General features: G+C 36.6%; 1 protein-coding gene across 1 annotated transcript in view; it reads left to right on the top strand.

Moving 5' to 3' along the window:
• FAF1 (Fas associated factor 1) overlaps positions 1-21343 on the top strand; it is a 497005-nt gene that overhangs the window by 227130 nt on the left and 248532 nt on the right. The window contains exon 6 of the mRNA XM_060021798.1: positions 9029-9120. Within this exon, the coding sequence (XP_059877781.1) occupies positions 9029-9120 (92 nt within the window). The remainder of the gene's footprint in view (positions 1-9028; positions 9121-21343) is intronic.

The following is a 21343-nucleotide window of genomic DNA, read 5'->3' as shown; positions in this document are numbered from 1 at the left end:
CTTGATCATTATGTAGTGTTCTTATTTGTCTCTTGTGAGACTCTTTATTTTAAAGTCTATTTTATCTGATATTAGGATTGCTACTCCAGCTTTCTTTCGATTTCCATTTGCATGGAATATCTTTTTCTATCCCCTCATTTTCAGTCTGTATGTGTCCCTAGGTCTGAAGTGGGTCTCTTGTAGACAGCATATATACAGTCTTGTTTTTGGATCCATTCAACCAGTCTGTGTCTTTTGGTTGGAGCATTTAGTCCATTTACATTTAAGGTAATTATCAGTATGCATGTTCCTGTCACCACTTTCTTAATTGTTTTGGGTTTCTTATTGTAGGTCTTTCCCTTCTCTTGTGTTTCCTGCCTAGAGAAGTTCCTTTAGCATTTGTTGTAAAGCTGGTTTGGTGGTGTAGAATTCTCTTAGCTTTTGCTTGTCTGTAAATGTTTTAATTTCTCCATCAAATCTGAATGAGATCCTTGCTGGGTGGAGCAATCTTGGTTGCAGGTTTTTCCCTTTCATCACTTTAAATATGTCCTGCCACTCCTTTCTGGCTTGCAGAGTTTTTGTTGAAAGATCAGCTGTTGACCTTATGGGGATTCCCTTGTATGTTATTTGTTGCTTTTCCCCTGCTGCTTTTAATATTTTTCCTTTGTATTTAATTTTTGATAGTTTTATTAATATATGTCTTGGAGTGTTTCTCCTTGGATTTATCCTGTGTGGGAGTTTCTGTGCTTCCTGCAGTTGATTGACTATTTCCTTTCCCATATTAGCGAAGTTTTCAACTATAATCTCTTCAGATATTTTCTCAGCTCCTTTCTTTTTGTCTTCTTTTTATGGGACCCCTATAATTTGAATGTTGGTGCATTTAATGTTTTCCCAGACGTCTCTGAGATCGTCTTCAATTCTTTTCATTCTTTTTTCTTTATTCTGCTCTGTTGTAGTTATTTTCACTATTTTATCTTCCAGGTCACTTATCTGTTCTTCTGCCTCAGTTATTCTGCTATTGATTCCTTCTAGAGAATTTTTAATTTCATTTATTTTGTTATTCATCATTGTTTGTTTGCTCTTTAGTTCTTCTAGGTCCATGTTAAACGTTTCTTGTGTTTTCTCTATTCTATTTCCAAGATTTAGGATCATCTTTACTATCATTACTCTGACTTCTATTTCAGGTAGACTGCCTATTTCCTCTTCATTTGTTTGGACTGGTGGGTTTTTACCTTGCTCCTTCATCTACTGCGTATTTCTCTGTCTTCTCATTTTGCTTAACTGACTGTGTTTGGGGTCTCCTTTTCGCAGGCTGCAGTTCGTAGTTCCCATTGTTTTTGGTGCCTGTCGCCAGTGGGTAAGTTTGTTCAGTGACTTGTGTAGGCTTCCTGGGTGAGGGGACTGGTGCCTGTGTTTGATGGATGAGGTGGGTCTTGTCTTTATGGTGGGCAGGACCACGTCCAGCGGTATGTTTTTGGGTGTCTGTGAACTTATTACTATTTTTAGGCAGGCTCTCTGCTAATGGGTGGGGTTATGTTTCTGTCTTGCTACTTGTATGGCATGGGGTGTCCAGTGCTGGAGCTTTCTGGCCATTGAATGGAGCCAGGTCTTATCATTGAGAATGGGATCTCTGGGAGAGCTCTCACTGGTTTATATTACGTGGGTCAAGGAGGTCTCTGGTGATACAGTGTCCTGAACCTGGCTCTCCCACCTCAGAGGCTCAGGCCTGACACCTGGCCGGAGCACCAAGACCTTGTCAGCCACACGGCTCAGGAAAGTTTCTAGAGGTCCCGTGGTGTGGGCATGTCAAGCTCTCCCTTTTATAGCCATGAAAAAGTTGCTGTATTTGGCCCTTCCTTTCCTTGCAGATTGGCTCTACTAGGTCACTCTTCTGACGGTCAGCAAGGCTGCTCACCACTCCAGTCAGCAGCTCATTTCCCGCCTTAAGCGGGAGAGCCTAGAATAATAATTTATTGAACAATTACTTATTGGCCTGAAAGAAGTCATACACAGTATATACATTTATGTCCAGTAGTGTTTATGGAACAAGGAAGATAATAGGAAATCTTTTTAACTCGGAAAATTTAAATGGTAAGAATATTTCTTTGTTTACTTGGATAGGGTCAGGTGCATAGAATGAGTTATATTTTAAGAATTTGTACAAAGTGTTGCAATTTTAAGGTAGTAGTTGCTATTCTCAAGGACCCAGTAGCAGCCTTTGGCATAAAATATTTCACACACTTACTCTTTTTCTGACAGAGAGAGTAGGGAGTGATGGAAGGAAATGAGTTAACTCCAGAGTTTTAGGTGTTTGAGGTAGAAATAATTATCAAATCTTTTCACAGTAGTTACTGAGTTGGTACTTCAGTACCAGGCAGAAACTTAGAATCTTCATCTTTTGGTTCAATTCTTTGTCAATTGCTTCTGGTAGACATAATGCTTATAAATAATTATATGTGAGTTCATTTGATATGTAGAGATGTTCTGAGTACTTCAGTAAGTTATTTATAGAAATTACAGGTTGGCAAGATATTTATAAATTAGGTACAAATTAGTGATGTGCTATATTAGGGATCAGCAAACTTTTTCTGTACAGAGCCAGGTAGTTAATGTTTTAAGCTTTTTGGGCCATATAGTCTCTGTTGCAACTACTCAATTCTGCTGTTATAGCTTGAAAATAATTACAGACCATTTGTGTAAGAGTGAGCATGACTGTTCCAATAAATCAATATTTGTGGACACAGAAATTTGCATTTTATATAATTTCACATATCATGAAATACTCTTCTTTTGATTTGTTTTCAAACATTTAAAATGTAGGGCTTTCCTGGTGGCGCAGTGGTTGAGAGTCCGCCTGCCGATGCAGGGGACACGGGTTCGTGCCCCGGTCTGGGAAGATCCCACATGCCGTGGAGCGGCTGGGCCCGTGAGCCATGGCCGCTGAGCCTGCGCGTCCAGAGCCTGTGCTCCGCAACGCAGGGAGAGGCCTGCGTACCGCAAAAAAAAAAAAAAAAATGTAAAAACCATGCTCAACTCACAGGCCATCCAAAAGCAGGCACTAGGCTGAATTTGTCACACAGGCTATAGCTGACTGATCCCTGCTGCTTTATGGTTGCTCTAATTGAAATGTGGATTAAAAAATAAAAATAAGTCTTGACTGAGTAAATCAGCAACTTTGGCAGAAGTAAAACACCAAAATGTATTAGTTTACATAGCTATATCATTTATTCCTTCATTTATTGAGAGACCTGTGAATGTGAATCAGCCTTACATGGCATTTTCGTTAGTTTGTGAAGAGAAAGGCAATCATGTTGAAAATGTTCTTAAAGCTATGTGTTCTAATACAGCTGTCTCTCAGTAACCATAGGAGATTGGTTCCAGGACCGCACCCCATACCAAAATCCGTGGATGCTCAAGTCTCTTATATAAAATGGCATTTTATTTGCATATAACCTACACATCCTCTGTATACTTTAAGTCATCTCTAAATTACTTATAATACCTAACACAATGTAAGTGCTATGTAAATAGTTGCTGATGTGCATCAAATTCAAGTTTTGCTTTTTGGAACTTTTGGAATTTTTCTGAGTATTTTCCATCCTTGTGTGTGGAACCCATGGATATGGAGGGCTGACTGTATTTGAACTTAGTCTTTGTTATCAATAATATTTTCAGTTACTTATTTCTATGTACTCTTTTCCGTAGGTGATTTCTGCTATTTCCATGCCATTAATTTTCTGATTGCTTCCAAATTTATATTTCCAGGTTATACTTCTGTGAATTCACATATCCAAATTGGTAGTTCACTTTTATGCTTGCATACCTTATTGGCATCTTTAACTTAACATGTTTAAAATGGAACTCTTGATTTTCCTTCCCATGCCATTTCTCCACCAGTCTTCCCCTATAAATGGCAGAACTATATCACCAGTGCTAAATCCAAAAATGTGGACATTAATCTTTTCCCATTTGAAAAACACCTAATCCTCAGAAACTAACACAACATTGTAAATCAATTATAATTCAATAAAAATAAATATTAATTAATTTATTAATTTATTGGCCATGCTGTGCAGCTTGCGGGATCTTAGTTCCCTGACCAGGGATTGAACCCGGGCCATGGCAGTGAAAGAGCTGAGTCCTAACCACTGGACTGCCAGGGAATTCCCCAATAAAATAAATTTTTTAAAAATTTCAGAAGCACCTAATCCTTTGGTAAGTCCTATAGCATCTATCTCCAAAATATATCTCAACCATGGCCACTTTTCAGTATTTTTATTGCACTGCCTAATCCAGGCTGTTAGCATATCTTGCCTGGAACAGTGTAATAGCTTCATTATTGTTTTTCCAGCTTTTTTTCTTGGGTTCTCCCAATGCATTCCCAACACAGGAGCCAGAATGAGCTTTTAAAAATATAAATCAAATTATATCACTCTCCTGGTAAAGCATAAATTTTTATTGCACTTTGAATAAAATTCAAGCTACTCACCATGGTTTAAAAGGTATTGTATTATTTACCCTCTATTCACATCTACAGCCTCATCTTCAGCCTTTCATACCCTCTCTTTCCAAACTGCAGCCATAGAAACCTCTTTTTAATTCTTCTAATAGGCTCAAGCTCTCTATAACTTTACCTGACAGGTGCTATTTAACTGCCTGGAATGCTTTACACCCAATTCTTCACATGGGTGGCTCTTTTTCATCTTTCAAGTCTCAGCTTAAAATGTTACTTTTCTGTAACAGACCTCTGTATAAAAGGCTCCCATCCCAGCGTTTCCCATCACAACACCATAAGTAGAGGGACCACGTCTGTTTCTTTCACCATTAGATATCCAATGCCTGGTATAACAGGCATCAAATAAATGTTTGTGGAATGACTGAATGACTTAAAGAAAGCATCCATTTATTTCATCATATCATATGTGGTTTGAGAAGGAAGGTTTAGTGGAAAATCTTTGGATGATGGCATGGCAAACTGACAATAATGATCAAGTGGTAAGACCAAGCAGTTATCAATAATCCTCAAAGTAAAATAATGGAAGATGAAAAATAACTTTCCTGTGTGTATATGCATGTGGTTTTTTTTTTTGTTTGCACGTGAACTCTTGAAAGGTAACATAAATCAGTTTCAAAAGGACTTTCATATATTTGACAAAAAGATTCAGAACTTCAGGGCTTCCTGGATGATTGTGAAGTTATGATTAATTACCTACTACAGTGTCTTATTTTCAAACCATGGGTCACAAGCCATTAGTGAGTTTTGAAGTTAACTGAGTGGGTTATAGCCAGTATTAAAAGAAAAAGAAATAGGATAAAAGATGTCAGAGTGTATTGCAGATAATGAGTAAGTATTTCTTTTTATTTAAGAAATAACTAATGAGTCAAGAGTAAGTCCCAAAGCCTGTGAAGGAAGACTGTGCCCTTAGTAAGATGGGCCCTCTCATGGAGGGGTCAAGAATAAGTTCATTATGTTCTATGCTTGGGTAAGATCAGCCCTTCTCAGGTGTCCCTACTTCTATCTGCAGGGTTAAAAGGGGATCCTAGATATCTACTCCACCTTTCTTTCCAACACTTTCAGCCCTGACATTATTATTTGCTTTGATTCAACCAGAACCAATTTCATTAAGCCTTTTCCTCCTGTTTATGCAAGTCACTGCAAGGAGTCTCAGATTCCCACTTCACCCCTCACTCAAACCTCCATAGCCTCTGCACAGCCCATATCTGTCTCTATTCTTTTTCCTTTACAGTGCTTGAAACCTTTTTGCTATGCCCTGTGGAACTATTCATCATTAACCAAATTCCTCTTATTGTCAGCCTCTTCCCTGCACATTCTCTTCACCATCTACCCTCTGACTGAAATCTGCCTTTCTAATCACACTGTTTTTCTGTAGGCTTCTCAGTGTTAATTTCTTTGCTCCAGTAGCCGTCATACCACTGGACTAACTGGTAAAACGTGTGTTCTCATTGTTCCTCATTTCCATTTCCAGTCCTTCCTCTCTAAAAAACCTTCAGCTTTGACTTTCATGTAAAAAAAAATTGTATCACCTACTTACTGAGGTCATCTTTCCTCATTTTCTGATGATTTTTAGTTCCTGGTTTATAATTGCTCTCTGTGTTAATTCTTAGTAATATAGCCTTGTAAATGATTCTTCTAACATCTTGGCCTCTTAGTTTCTTGAACTTATTTTCTACAGTGATCTTTTTTTCCCGTCCTATGTCAGCCATACCTTCCTGTGGTCTTGTCATTTAATTAAAACAATTCTTAAATACTAATTTCAAGCTTCCATTTTCTGCTAATCGTCTCTCGTCTTTCTAGCCCACTTCTTTAGTATCCTAACCCTAACAATCCTTCAGCCTTATTCAGGCCTCCAATCCGTTGTTTCTACCATCTTTTCATGATCATTACCTCTTTCATGTCCTCTCTTTCTTCCTTAGAGTGGGCAATATCCCATGGTCATTCATTGTAATCACTTTCTTGCATGTAGCCTCAACTCTTGCTTCATGGATCTTGCTTGACAAAAATCCGTACCTTGGATAAATACAACTCTGTCTATTCTGTGCCTCAGAGCTAAATATGACTAGAGACAAACAAAATCATGCTGATTGGTGTATCTTTAAATTCACGACCATAATCTTTAGAGAGCCCCCTAATGTTGCTAGGCAGTGATAGCATATTTACCTGGTTTATCCACACTCTCCTAAATGGCCATTTTACGCTTATCTTTTCCTCAGACCTTTAAAACACCTCTCCCGTATTCTCACCCTCAGCTGATGACTTCATTTCCTATTTTGTTTCACTGATTAAATGAAGGCAATCACAAGAGAATTTCCACAAGCTTCCAACTTGGTCTCTGTTTATTTACCTGCATCTTATACACATACTCTTCTTTTTCTCCTGTTACTCTAGATGGCATGCCCAATCTCCTATCTAACACCAAACCTCCATGTTTGCTTCAGATTACATTCTATATTCCCTCTGGCCTAAATCAAGAACTTCCTTCACTTTAATTCTTCCCTGCATCATCAGTTTTTCCCTCTAGTAGAGTGTTACCATTAACATTCAAACGTGATGTTATTTCTTCCATTTTTCTCTTGATCCCACCTCCCCTTCCAGCAATCACTCCATTTCTCTAGTCCCTTTGATAACAAAACTTCCCCCAAAGAGTTGTCTACACTTGTTGTCTCTAATTCCTTTCCTCCCGTTTCTCTTGAGCCCAGTCTAAGTAGGGATCTGCTAGTGGACTTGCTAATGTCACTCATGACCACATTACTAAATTCAGTGTCATGGCTTTTAAAGTGTCGTCTGTGTGCACTGTCAATTTTATATCTCTAATTTATATTTCTACCCTAGACCTGTTCCCTGAATTCCAGATGGATATATCTGACTGCTTTCTTGTCTTCTCCACTTGAATGTTTAATACACATTTCAAACTTACATGCCTAGAGGTCTTCATTTGCAGTCTTTCCATTTCAGTTGACGGCAACTTTATCCTTCCATTTGTTGTCTAAAAGCTTTAGGATCATTATTGACTCATATCCAGTCTGTCATGAAATCCTTTTGGTGTGATCTTCAGAATATATCCAGAATTCACCTATTTTGCATCACTTCTATTACCATCACACTGACATAAGCCATTATCATCCTTGTCTTAGTATATTTTATTACTCTCCTCTGTGCTTCTGCCCTCCTTTGTCAACCTTTTCCCATCCATTTTCAACACAGCTGAGAAAGAGATCCTTTATAATATGAATCCGATAATGTCACTCCAATAGCTTCTGATCTCATTCAGAGAAAAAGTCAAAGCCCTTACATTAGCTTAAATGTCTCAACACATTTCCTCTCACCTATCTCCTGGCATCACTGTTAACCTCTCTGACCTGTTTCCTATCAGAACTCGTTTGGCTTCAGCTGCATTGGACTCCTTGTTGTTCAGTAAGCATTTTGCACTGGCTATTGCCTTTGCCAGCCATATTCTTTTTCTATATATGTTCATGGTTTCTTTCCTCACCACTTTCAAGTTTTTGCTCAAATGTCACATTGGCCAAGTGAGAACCACCCTGATAACCAAGTTTAAATTATGTAATTCCCCAGCCTCATATTCTTCACCCTCCCTTTTCTGCTTTATGTTTAGTCACGAAAACTATCACTTCTAGTAGTCAACTATATAGGTTACTTTGTTTATTCCTACTAAAATGTAAGCTCCTGAAGATCAGGGGTTTTAGACTATCATGTTCACTGCTATATCTTCAGTGTTTAGAATACTCCTGGCACAGAATTGGTGGCTCAATAAATATCTGTTGAGTAAGTATTTTTGTCCTGGGTTATGATGTAAAGATGTAAAATGTGTTTCTTAATGTTTCTTGCTGTCCAAAAAATTTTGAATTAGCGGGTATTTACCATCAAGTTGGGAGTTTGAAAGGTATGTAGGAGTTCTCTGGCAAATAAATTTGGTGAAATTTTGTGTGGTTATCAAGATAGTAGGTCAGAGGTAGCCCAAGAGTAGTTTATTCACCCCAGACAAAGTGCTTTAACAAAAAAAATTATCTGGCCTAACAGTTAAGTGACCTAGGTAACACTTACAAGAGACCTCATCCAAGTCATTTCACCTATTAGGCTGCAGCTCCTCATCTATAAAGTCTTTAGGTTGAGGTACTCTCTATAATCTTTTCTAGGTCTAATGATCTCTGAACACCTACATCGCTAATTTTTGCTATAATGATCCTGAATGAAGTGGATATTAGTTGCAAGGATATGCTTCTTCAATGAAGAAATTAATGATTCTCAACTGTGTTCTTATATATTTGTATCGTTTCATGAGCTAAAGAATTTGTATTTTATTTTAATATTCATATTTATGCTAACTTACGATATTTATGAGAGAGAGATTTTTTGCGATTCAGTAGTTCTTCTGTATTATCCTATTTAGGAAATTGTCAAAAGATGCAAAGTCAAACTACAATAGTGATAATTTTCTAAGAATTATAGGAAAAGATTAAAAATGCACAATCAATAGTTATTTTATATTTGTTTTTATTTTTTGTTTTTCAGACGGTCTTAAAATCACTACACTTGCCAAAAAACAACAGTCTTTATGTTCTTACACCAGATTTGCCACCACCTTCATCATCTAGTCATGCTGGGTAAGGTGTTTACTTTTCCTGGGAATCTGAAACAAAAAGTTTGATTGTTAAGTTGTTTTACTGTATATAACTATCAAATCAAATCAAAATCTTGTTGAAGCTTTAACTTAACAACAGCTATTAACTATATAAAGTTTCAAACTATTTGGTTTGGGTAGTTTATTTGTTTGATTTTAGTGATGGAATCTTTTTACAAAGAAAAGCTTTAGCAAAACTCTATTATGTAAAAAAGAGTCAAAAATGGCACTTCTCTGAATGGGAAGAACTGGAGTTGGAGGGAAGAGATTGAGTAACTGGAACTCCAGTGTCTCCCATGGCTAAAGAAGCAAAGCTTTGAGGAAGGTTCTTGGGCTTTGCAGAATACAGCTTGAGAAACACTGATATAAAATTTTTATTAAGATTTTCTATTTGGAATAGAGGGTCTCATTCTTTTTTCAGTATTCACAGTGAAACTCAGTACATTTATAGAATGATCAGATGATTTTGATGTTTAATTGTATGTTACATTATTGCCTGATGAAGCAACCTGATCTAAAGTGAATGATTAAGGTAGTGATAGAGTAATAATTTTTATGAGTACAGTATCCTTCTAGAACTATGTTTAAGTTGTTCTTAGATTTTCACCATTTTTTGCACATTTTCTCTTTTTATTTAATGCAACTTGGTGTTCCTAAACTTTGAATATTGTCCAATTTTTCCCCACCGCCTACCAAATGCCTTTATTATTAATGTAGTAGAAGGAAAAAAGTCCTGTTTTTCTTTGGTACCCTACCCATAGAACACCTCTGGCCACCAGATGTGTGGGTCCCCCCCCCCACCACCACCATGAGGCAGTTCTTCATTTCCAGCTGGATGTTCTACAATTAACTAAATTCTGATACCATCTACCTGGAGATAGCATTAGATCTCACAGGTTCAGGGCTCAGTCCCACAAGACTGCCCCTATATCAGACCCAGTTGCAAGTCTGTGTTGTCACCTGTGCTTCTGACCAAGTGGCTATAGATTGGAGGTTCCCACCACTCCCTTCTGAGTTCGGTAATTTGTGAGAGAATGGCTCACAGAACTCAGAAAAATGCTCTACTTGCTATTACCAATTTATTATAAAGCATATTTTAAAGGATATAAATGAACAGCCAGCTGAAGAGATACATAGGATAAGATCTGGAAGAGTCTTGAGCACAGGAGTGCCTGTAATGTTTGGGGTGTGCCACCCTCCCAGGACACGAATGCATTCTTGTTTACCAACTTGGAAGCTCTCCAAAGCTCTTCAGCTAGGATTTTTTATGGAGGCTCACCACAGAGGTATGATTAATTGAGTCATTGGCTATTAGTAATTAACCCAACCTCCAGCTCCTCTCTCCTTCCTGGAGGCGGAGGTGCAGGCTAAAAGTCCAGTCCTTTAATCATGAGCTTGGCTCCCCTGGTAACCAGCTTCTCTCTAGAGGGGTTTTCCAAACATCATCTGTTTAGCAAACCCAGGTGTGGTTGAAAGTGGCTCATTATGAATAACAAAAGAGACCTCTCTTTTTTCACCTTTATCACTCTTATCACTTAAAAAATTCCAAAGATTTTAGGAGCTCTAAGTGGGGAAGAAAACCAAATGTATATTTCTTATATATCATACCATCACAGGTGGATAGTAGCAAAAAGAAAATTAAATTTCACTTTACCAAAGTAGAAATCACTGAACTGAAAAAAGTTAAATCTAATATAATTGTATCTGATAGTCTGTTAAAGGTTTGTTTTAGGCTAAGAATTTAAAGATTTCTTGGGTTGCTCTTTATCTTCTGTGTTCATATCATATATTAATGGGAAGTTGTATTTGCATGCTACTCCAAACAGCCAACAGTACTTGTAGTCCTCGTGTTTATAGTAATGTTGATATAAATACCAGATGAGATTATAGGTATGGGTTCTGTATCTAGTCATGGAGGATATTATTTTTTAAGTTAGTTAACAGAGTGTAATCACTGTCATCCAATATATAATCCACATAATTACAAGTAGGTAAGAGACATCATTTGTTATAATCTATTGCTTTCCAGTAACATGATTAAATGGATTTATCAAAATGTCTTCCTGGGCTAATGGAAATGTTCTTCATTGCCCTGTGGCTGACCTTAGTTTGATTGCCACTTCCTCAGTCCCTAGGCAGGCAGGGGCCTACAGTGCTTCTGAAATACAGTGTTTATTGGAGAATGAGTACTTTATATAGCACTAAAGTAATCTTCCCTAGTTGGCTTTATGAATTTTTAGCAAGTTACAGTAATGCTTTTTCCTGTGTTGGAACAACAAGAAAGACATAAAAATTCAAAGCCAAATAAAAGACACAAAGCACAGTCTATCTGGCTAGTGAGAGGAGGGGTATTAGAGCTTTCCTGCTTGAAAGCTGGAAAAAGTTATAAAGGGCACATTTGATGAAAAAGTTATATTAGGGCACATTTTATTAAAATCTAACTAAAACGTCAAGGTGTGTTTCTTTTAGGTACCTGTTAATATATCTTTCTATAAAACTAGAGATTATTTTTCTTTTTTTGTGTGTGATGTATATCTTAAATTCTGATTTCATGAGAGACAATTTAAAAAAACAAAATCCATACAGAATTTTATAAGCTAATGGTAATAATTATTTTTAATTTCTGATTTTCATTTTGTATTTATCAAATAAAAATAATTTTTGACAACTATGTAATAGAGTCCAAAAGTAATTTAGTATTAAGTTATAAAGTACATCATATTATCAAATATGGGAGACATAAAATTTCTCTGCACTAAACTCCATAATGAATCAAATTGATTTGTTTTTGCAAAATTTTGTTATAATTGGTGGATTCATACAAATCTTATTGTAATTTGCAACCTAATTTATAATCTAAAAAAGAGAAAATAAAAGGTAATTCTGATTATTCGTGTTATATTTGAGAATTGGCAAATGAATAGAAGAGATCTGAAATTGGTAGAGAAAAATAGGAAAGATTCTTCTAACACCTTGGCCTCTTAGTTTCTTGAACTTATTTTCTACAGTGATCTTTTTTCCCGTCCTACGTCAGCCATACCTTCCTGTGGTCTTGTCATTTAATTAAAACAATTCTTAAATACTAATTTCAAGCTTCCATTTTCTGCTAATCGTCTCTCGTCTTTCTAGCCCACTTCTTTAGTATCCTAACCCTAACAATCCTTCAGCCTTATTCAGGCCTCCAATCCATTGTTTCTACCATCTTTTCATGATCATTACCTCTTTCATGTCCTCTCTTTCTTCCTTAGAGTGGGCAATATCCCATGGTCATTCATTGTAATCACTTTCTTGCATGTAGCCTCAACTCTTGCTTCATGGATCTTGCTTGACAAAAATCCGTACCTTGGATAAATACAACTCTGTCTATTCTGTGCCTCAGAGCTAAATGTGACTAGAGACAAACAAAATCATGCTGATTGGTGTATCTTTAAATTCACGACCATAATCTTTAGAGAGCCCCCTAATGTTGCTAGGCAGTGATAGCATATTTACCTGGTTTATCCACACTCTCCTAAATGGCCATTTTACGCTTATCTTTTCCTCAGACCTTTAAAACACCTCTCCCGTATTCTCACCCTCAGCTGATGACTTCATTTCCTATTTTGTTTCACTGATTAAATGAAGGCAATCACAAGAGAATTTCCACAAGCTTCCAACTTGGTCTCTGTTTACTTACCTGCATCTTATACACATACTCTTCTTTTTCTCCTGTTACTCTAGATGGCATGCCCAATCTCCTATCTAACACCAAACCTCCATGTTTGCTTCAGATTACATTCTATATTCCCTCTGGCCTAAATCAAGGACTTCCTTCACTTTAATTCTTCCCTGCATCATCAGTTTTTCCCTCTAGTAGAGTGCTACCATTAACATTCAAACGTGATGTTATTTCTTCCATTTTTCTCTTGATCCCACCTCCCCTTCCAGCAATCACTCCATTTCTCTAGTCCCTTTGATAACAAAACTTCCCCCAAAGAGTTGTCTACATTTGTTGTCTCTAATTCCTTTCCTCCCGTTTCTCTTGAGCCCAGTCTAAGTAGGGATCTGCTAGTGGACTTGCTAATGTCACTCATGACCACACTACTAAATTCAGTGTCATGGCTTTTAAGTGTCGTCTGTGTGCACTGTCAATTTTATATCTCTAATTTATATTTCTACCCTAGACCTGTTCCCTGAATTGTCTTCTCTTCACCTGAGATTTGGGATTTTTTTTAAAGGTGTATTTTATTTAGGTGGTTGGTTTGATATTTAATTGGTTTTATTCTTTTATTTCTCTGACACAAGTCAGTGGATGTTGGAAGACTGAGGGGAACTGCATAATAAACTGCCTGTTAATTGCAGTGCAGAACTATGGCGAGGTCCTGTTGCTGGATTCCATCATCCCAATTCCAATGCAATGGCAAATAATAGGTTCTTTCTTTATAGAGTATCAGTCTTCTCTCAATGGACTAGACAACACTGGTATTATAGTATCACTCCTAAACAAAATTTATTATGACCAAATCAGAAAAGTAATATGATTATAATCTATCTCGTCATATAAAATTATAGATAACAAGACCTGGAGAGAAAAATCCTGGATTACACTCCCAGCTTGGTTAGGGTCTTAGAGTTTTCATGTATAAAATAGGAAGCATTGATTTTAGTTGCCAGGGTGGTTGTAAAAATTCATTAAGCAGGAGAGGTACATTATATGTGAAATCACAAATTACAAAGCATGATTATTACAATTATTTATGCTAGTAAATACCAATAGTAATCTATTTCATTCAACTCTCACTTGATTTTTATAACAACTCTACAAGATTACAGGCTGATTTTGATATCTCTAATTTATAAATTAGGAAATTGAGGTGTTTAGAAGTGTTTTGTGGATTGTTCAAGGTCATCAGTGAATACTTCTGATACTGAAATCTCCATCTGACCCTCCATCTACTATAGCTTCCAGTTTCTTGACACAAATATATAAAGCTTTATTCCAAAGGTGCCTTCTTTTTTGGAAGCTGTTCTCTATAATGAGATTTTTTAAAAAATATCTTGTAATTGTCATTATATACTTGTTGAAGGGTATTTATATACATTATTTCACTTACTGTAGTTCTCAAGAATATTAATGAAATTTTGGTGTGTGAATGAACTTTTAGTTACCGTACACTATTAATCATTTAGTAAAATGTAGATATAAAATAACATGCTTTTAAATTGTTTACTGACAATATTATTCTCAAGGTTTGGTGAGAGCTATATCTTAAACCACGTCTTATAAAATTTTTTTTTCTTAACTTGATTTTACTGCCACTAGGGGGTGCCTGTTAATTGAGTCTTATTTTGTATTTACATTTTTTTTTTTTAAAGCTAAGAGCAGTAAAATTACCATATAAGTGTCTGTAACTGAATTATATTTAGAATTATTTTAAAGTAAGTAATGTTTTTCAGAAAACAGAATTTCAGGCTTTTTGAGAATTTAAGAGCAAACTCTTTAATTGTAATCTTTATAACAGTTGAAATGCATTTAAAAACTTTTTAAATCAGATTTCACTAATTAATTCAAAGGTGATGCAGTACCCCTATGGCACAACTTCAGGTTATACTGTAAATCATGGTAAAATCAGAAGGGATGGGGACTGTTAATTATACCTGTTTCATATTATTATAGGAAAAATTCAGTCTGTCAAAGATTTATTGATTACCTACTAGGTGAAAACAAGCTCTGTCCTGTGGGAGCTTATAACCTATTCATTAAGGTATATATAAGCTTATATATATATATATTTATTTATTTAATTAATTAATTTATTTATTTTTGGCTGTGTTGGGTCTTCGTTCCTTTCTCTAGTTGCAGTGAGCAGGGGCTACTCTTCGTTGCGGTGTGCAGGCTTCTCATTGCGATGGCTTCTCTTGTTGTGGAGCACAGGCTCTAAGCACGCAGGCTCAGTAGTTGTGGCTCATGGGCTTAGTTGCTCCATGGCATGTGGGATCTTCCTGGGCCAGGGTTTGAACCCATGTCCCCTGCATTGGCAGGCGGATTCTTAACCACTGTGCCACCAGGGAAGTCCCCTTAATTCATCTCTTTAAAGAAAATTTCCAACACTGTTTTGGTGTCCTGTGTGCCACTCAGGTTGATTCATCCAGTAATCACCTCTTTTCTTCATCTGCTCTAAAAGTTGGTGTTCCCCAGAATTCTGTTTTCAGCAGTCCCTCTTACTGTACATTCTCCCTGATGTCTCCTCTCAATACTTCAATTTCCAAAAACATATATAGATGACAAGTCTCTATTTATAAACACCTGTTTCCTACTTGCCAGTGGAGCTTTTCACTGGTGTGTGTCCCATATGTAATTCAGTCACATGTCTAGAACTGAGACAATCCAGAAAAATACGTACTACTTACTGCCTATATTTTTTGTCTCAAATGTACAATGCTACAAAATGTTGCAGTGTATTCCAAGTAGGATGATAATTATTTAAAAGGTCATCAGTTTGGTTTATAAGTAATTAATGAATTTATTAAGATTATTTTTGGTAGGAAGATGAGAATAAGAACCAGGTTGTAGTAGATTTTAATGGATAAGTGAGAAATGAGGGATTAGAGTTACTGTTATTTTCAGAAAATTCAACTCTGAAGGGAGAGAGAAGTTGAGGGAGGAGTAGGGTCAAGAGACTGAAGAATTATTAGAATTATGAGGAGGAAGAGACAGCAAATAGGAAAAATTTGAAAAAGTGAAACCAAAAAGGGTATGGGAGTGTCTAAACTTAAGCTGCAATGATAAAATACCATAGACTGGGTGACAAACAATAGACATTTATTTCTCACAGTTCTTGAGGCTGAAAGGCCCAATCAGGGTTCCTGTGAGATTTAGTTTCTAGTGAGAGCTCTCTTCCTGGCTTGCAGACAGCTGCCTTCTTACTGTGTCCTCATATGGGGGGATGGGGGAGGGAAAGGAAGTAGGGGAAGGGAAGTAGAGGAGGCAGGGAGCAAGTACTGGAGTCCTCTTGTCTCTCTTCCTCTTCTTATAAAGACACCAATCCTATTGGATTAGGGCCCCACCCTTATGACTTCATTTAATCTTAATTACTTCCTAAAGACTGTTTACAGATACAGCCATATTGGGGGTTAGGGCTTCAATATAAGATTTCTAGGCTTGGGGCATGCAGTTCAGTCTATAGCAGGGAGGCAGGGTAGAGTCCAGGGGTTAAGTGTTGAAGTTACCTGGCAGGTTTAGAGATAGTAGAAAAGGCAGAAGAATAGAAGATTGGAGCAAGTGAAGAACATTTCTGGATTCTGGATTTCAATGCTGTTAAGTAATAGTTGTTGAAAAGTTTAAATTATAGATAATACTGCAGTAGAAGATAGGTAATAGTTACAAGAATAAGGATATGAAGTTAAAGTATTTGGTAAGTGATAGTGACACAACAGTTATCATTTATGAAGACAGGCTTTTTGCCAAGCCCTTTATATATATATTATCTGATTAAATCCTCACAATAAATCATAGATAGGTGTTCTTTGTCACATTTTGCAGATGGGTAAACTGAATTAGAGGTAGTGGTTAGGTGATGGCAGAGAGAGGGTAGTTATTGAGAGCTTGTTTAGGTTCTTGTTTGAAGAAAGCTACAGCTACTGATTAAATTAGTCTGTATTAGAAAAGTATAAACCTAGGTATAAATGTTATAACTTAAGGGGATAAACACTAAAGAAAAATAACCTGCATGCTTCTAGAAGAAAAAAGAATAGTCAGCTATATGTTGTTTATCAGAGAAATATCTCTTAAAGAAATGACACAGAAAAGAGAAAATAAAGGGTATAAGAAATGATATTTAAGCCAAATATTAATTTTTATAATGTAGTGTGGCAATATTAATATCACGTAAAATTGAATTTAAGGCAAATAATATTGAGGGACAGTTTACTAAGAAGATATGACAATTGTAAACTTGTGTGCACAAATCAGCAAAAATTGACAAAATTACAAGGGGAAATAGTTCAACCACAATTATATACAAATGTCTTATGGAAACTAATGAATTAAGCAATAAGTCTTTGTAGGCTATTTATTATTTGAATAACCAAATTAAGCACATATAGAATACTTATGAAAATTGACCACGTATTAGAACACAAAGCCAGTATCAAAGAATCACTATCATGCTGACCCATTCTCTGGCCATTATGCAATAAAATTAGAAGTGAAGTAATAATAAAAAGGTATCTCTGAGATTCTCCATACATTTGGATACTACAAATAATTTACTTCACAATAATTTACGGGTAAAAATGAGATCATGATAGCAACCACTAGCTGTTCAGAAGTGAACATAAATAAGAGTGCTATATATTAAAACTTTGAATGTAGCAAAAGTGGTACTTAGAGGGAAATTTGTAATATTAAGTCCACTAATTAGAAGATAAGAAAGATAGAAAACAATTGTATGTTCAACTTAAGAAAATAGAGAAATAACAATAGAGTAAGTCTGAAGAAAATAGAAGGAAAGAAAGATTTAAAAGCAGTAATTAATGATAGAAGTAATCAACAAGTCATAACTGCTTGAAAAACCAAGCCAAGAAAAAACGAGGGTAAGCACAAAAATATTAGGTGTGAAAAAGGGGACTTAACTACAGATTCAGAAGAGATTATTTGATTAATAAAATAATTATTAAATAAGTTAATACAAAACAAATAAGAAATTAATAAATTAAATTGTTTTAAAACAAAAATGTGTGTGAATAGTAATAAAATAAGCATATCTTCATGGCTTATTAAAATCTGAAATTTAGTTGAAATGGAAAATTTTGCATAAACTATCAAGTACTAAAATGAATACAAGAAATAGGTAACCTGAAAAAATGATAGCCATCAAAGAAATTGAATTTATAGTCAAAAATTTCACATGCCACTTCTTCACCCTCCCCCACCCCAGAGGATTTCCATAAAGAAATTTTACACAAACTCTTCCCAGTGAGACTGCTACCTATCTTATTTTATAATGTTCATGTAGGGCTTCCCTGGTGGCACAGTGGTTGAGAATCTGCCTGCTAATGTTGGGGACACGGGTTTGAGCCCTGGTCTGGGAAGATCCCACATGCCGCGGAGCATCTAGGCCCGTGAGCCACAACTACTGAGCCTGCACGTCTGGAGCCTATGCTCCGCAACAAGAGAGGCCGTGATAGTGAGAGGCCCGCACGCCACAATGAAGAGTGGCCCCCGCTTGCCACAACTAGAGAAAGCCCTCGCACAGAAACGAAGACCCAACGCAGCCAAAAATAAATAAATTAATAAATTTAAAAAAAAAGTTAATGTTCATGTAATCTTGTTACCAAAATTAGAAAAAGATAATGTAAGAAAAAATTGTGTGTAAATCTCACTTATAACCATAGATAATAAAAATGAGTAGGTAAACTTTTCTTTGCCTTCTCTCAGCCTTACCATTTAATGACCTCTTCTTTCCCCTGTCCTTATTCCACTACTTCAAATGGCACCTCTCCCAGCATTCAAATGGTCTAAGATGTAAATGAACCAAAAACCATAACTTGATTATGTCTCTCCCCTGCTCAAACCCCTCCATTTGCGTTTTTGCACTTAGAATAAAATCCAGGTTCCTTACTAAGGTATATAAAGGACTTATATAATCTTGTTCCTGACTCTCTCTCTAACTTCATCTTTTATCGTTCTCATCTCTGGCTTGTATCTTGCCAGCCACACTGGCCTCCCTGCTCTTCTTCTAAGTGTGCTTCAACTTCAGGACATTTGCACTTTGCTATTCCCCTGCCTGAAATGATCTACCACTTATCAACTTGGCTTACTCCTTTACTTTATTCAGGCCTCTACTCAAATGTTACATCCTCAGATAGGCTTTCCTTGATTCCCCTGGCTAAAAAAGCCCCTCTGTTATACATTCTCCCTTTATCTTACATTATGACAACAATGCATTATATTAGTAATATTAGTAATATATTCATATTTGTTGTCTGTGTCCCTCATCACAATGTAAAGCTGTAAGAAATCAGCAGCTTTCTTTTTTGTTCACTGTTGTATCCTCAACAGCTCAAAGAGGGCCTGAAATATAGTAGGTACTTAGAACTATTTGTGGAATGAATACTGTGAAGTGCTACATGCCTAAGGATGTTTGCCTCCTAAGAGAGACCAAAGGTAAGAAGTAAAGTTCTAATGGAGGGCTATCAAGCATCATGCAGAACAGATATAAGATACTTGGGGAGCCGAAGATCTTACAAGTGTCCCATAAATGTAATGAACTAGGCAATCTCCACTTCTTGACCTGAGTTTAGCCTTTTTGTCCAGTGTTCCTTTTCATTTTTCTCATCAAAGTATGGAGTAATGGAAGGAGCTCTGGCTTTATAGTGAGACACTGTTTATCCTATAACTGTCCTACACTGGTTTTGTGGCCTCAGGCAACATCTTTCTTCTCTGAGTCTTAGTTTCCCTAGTATTATTTCTTATTTGGCTGTCCTCTCTCCAACCAGATCCCAAGCTGTAAAGAGCAAGAGCATTCTTGCTGAGCATCTCCCTCAGTTCACGAGAGTGCCATCTATATAGAGGCCCTTAATAAACATTTGTTGTAATGAATATGAAAAGTTTCATGACAAATTGAGGGATTTAATTTTTTATCCATGCATGTGTAGTCTCTCCATTGGCTGTTTTGCTATTTGTCAAACTCATCATAAAGTGTTTTTCAGATAAATGGAGAGTCCATCTCATTTATTCATGCAGGATGTCAGTTATTCACTCATTTACTAGATATAGATTGAGTACCGTCTTAAAATGTGTTAGGTCCTTGTTCTAGGTGTTAGGGATACAATGAGAAACGAGACAACAAGGTACCTGCTTTCATGGAGTTTACAATATAATATGTGTAGACATGGTAGGGTGGAGGGACAGGCAACAAACTACAAATAAACCAGAAAAATTATCAGATGATAACAAGTGCTTTGCAGAAAACTGAAATAGAATGATATGATAAGAAGTAATTGGGTGACTACTGTAAGTTGTAAGGTCAGGAAAGTGGTACTGTTTCAACTGAGACATGAATGATTGAGGAACCATTAAAGTGAAGAGCAGAATGAATAGTATTCTAGGCAAGGGAAATAACTAGTGCCAAAGCCCTCAGGCCATGTATAAATATAAATGGAGAAGGTTTAGTATTTCTGGATTTGGTATTACTAATGATCACCTTGCTAGAAAAGGACTGAATGGGTGTCTTGGTAATAAGACAGTCTTTTCAACTTGCTTTGGTCTTATTCTAGTAAGTGCTAAAAATGTCCAGCTCCATTTTAATTATATAGATTGTCTTCATTTTTATGGCAGGGTGACAGAAAATAAGGTATCCCTTATGTGTAACTGTCCCTTTTACAAGTAGTAATTGAGTCTTGCTTTTGAACTTTGACCTTTTTATACTGGGAGGATGGTTCCCATTAATATTTTGTTGAGTTCTATGAGGGTAATGTTGAGCTCTGGTCATGCAGTCTAGCATATGGTCCTCTTGTATGGCTTCTGAGTTGTGAAGTTGCTTTTAATTCTGACCTTGAATTAGTTGCTATTTGTGCAAGCATTAGTAAATTCAGTAAATTCAATTAGTAAATTCAATTAGTAAATTCTAACTGGGACTCCTGTGATAGTTAAGTAAACCACTGGTGTTACAATATATGGCCTTTTTTTGTCCTTGGAAAACCGTTGGTGGGAAAGCAGGTGAGAGTAGCCTTGAGTTAGGTGAGAGTAGGGTATTATATTTTCTGATGTATACTGTGGAAGGAAATTGAGGAGTAGTGAGTCAAGATATCTGAGTCCTAGCCCCATCTGCGTTCTAGCCCCAGCTCTCCTACAGAATCACTGTTTAACTTAGGGCAGGTCACTCCTCTCTGCTCCAGGCCTCAGATGTTACCAGAAAATAAAGAGGCTCCATGACTGGAAAAAGAAACTGCTTTAGTAGCCAGACAAGCACCAAATGGATCATGTGGCTTAGACTTGAGTCCTAAGTGAGGTCTTTTACCTTTCACTCCAGATCTAAATCTTAGGACCCACATGCTCAAGTGACCTATAAAAAGAGTTATGACTGGGTCTTCAGAGCCTTAAGGACTGATGCAATAGACCTGCCTCACCAACCTGGTCACAGCAGGAAACATAGCTTAGAGAGCTCATGGCAAACCTTATCCAGGGGTGTTTACCACAGAGGATAAAAAGTGGAAAGGAATTT

The sequence above is a fragment of the Delphinus delphis genome, chromosome 1 (assembly GCF_949987515.2).
Source record: "Delphinus delphis chromosome 1, mDelDel1.2, whole genome shotgun sequence".
NCBI classification, from domain to species: Eukaryota; Metazoa; Chordata; class Mammalia; order Artiodactyla; family Delphinidae; genus Delphinus; species Delphinus delphis.
Note: the sequence above shows the minus strand (reverse complement) of the source record. Positions and strands in the feature narration are given on the sequence as shown.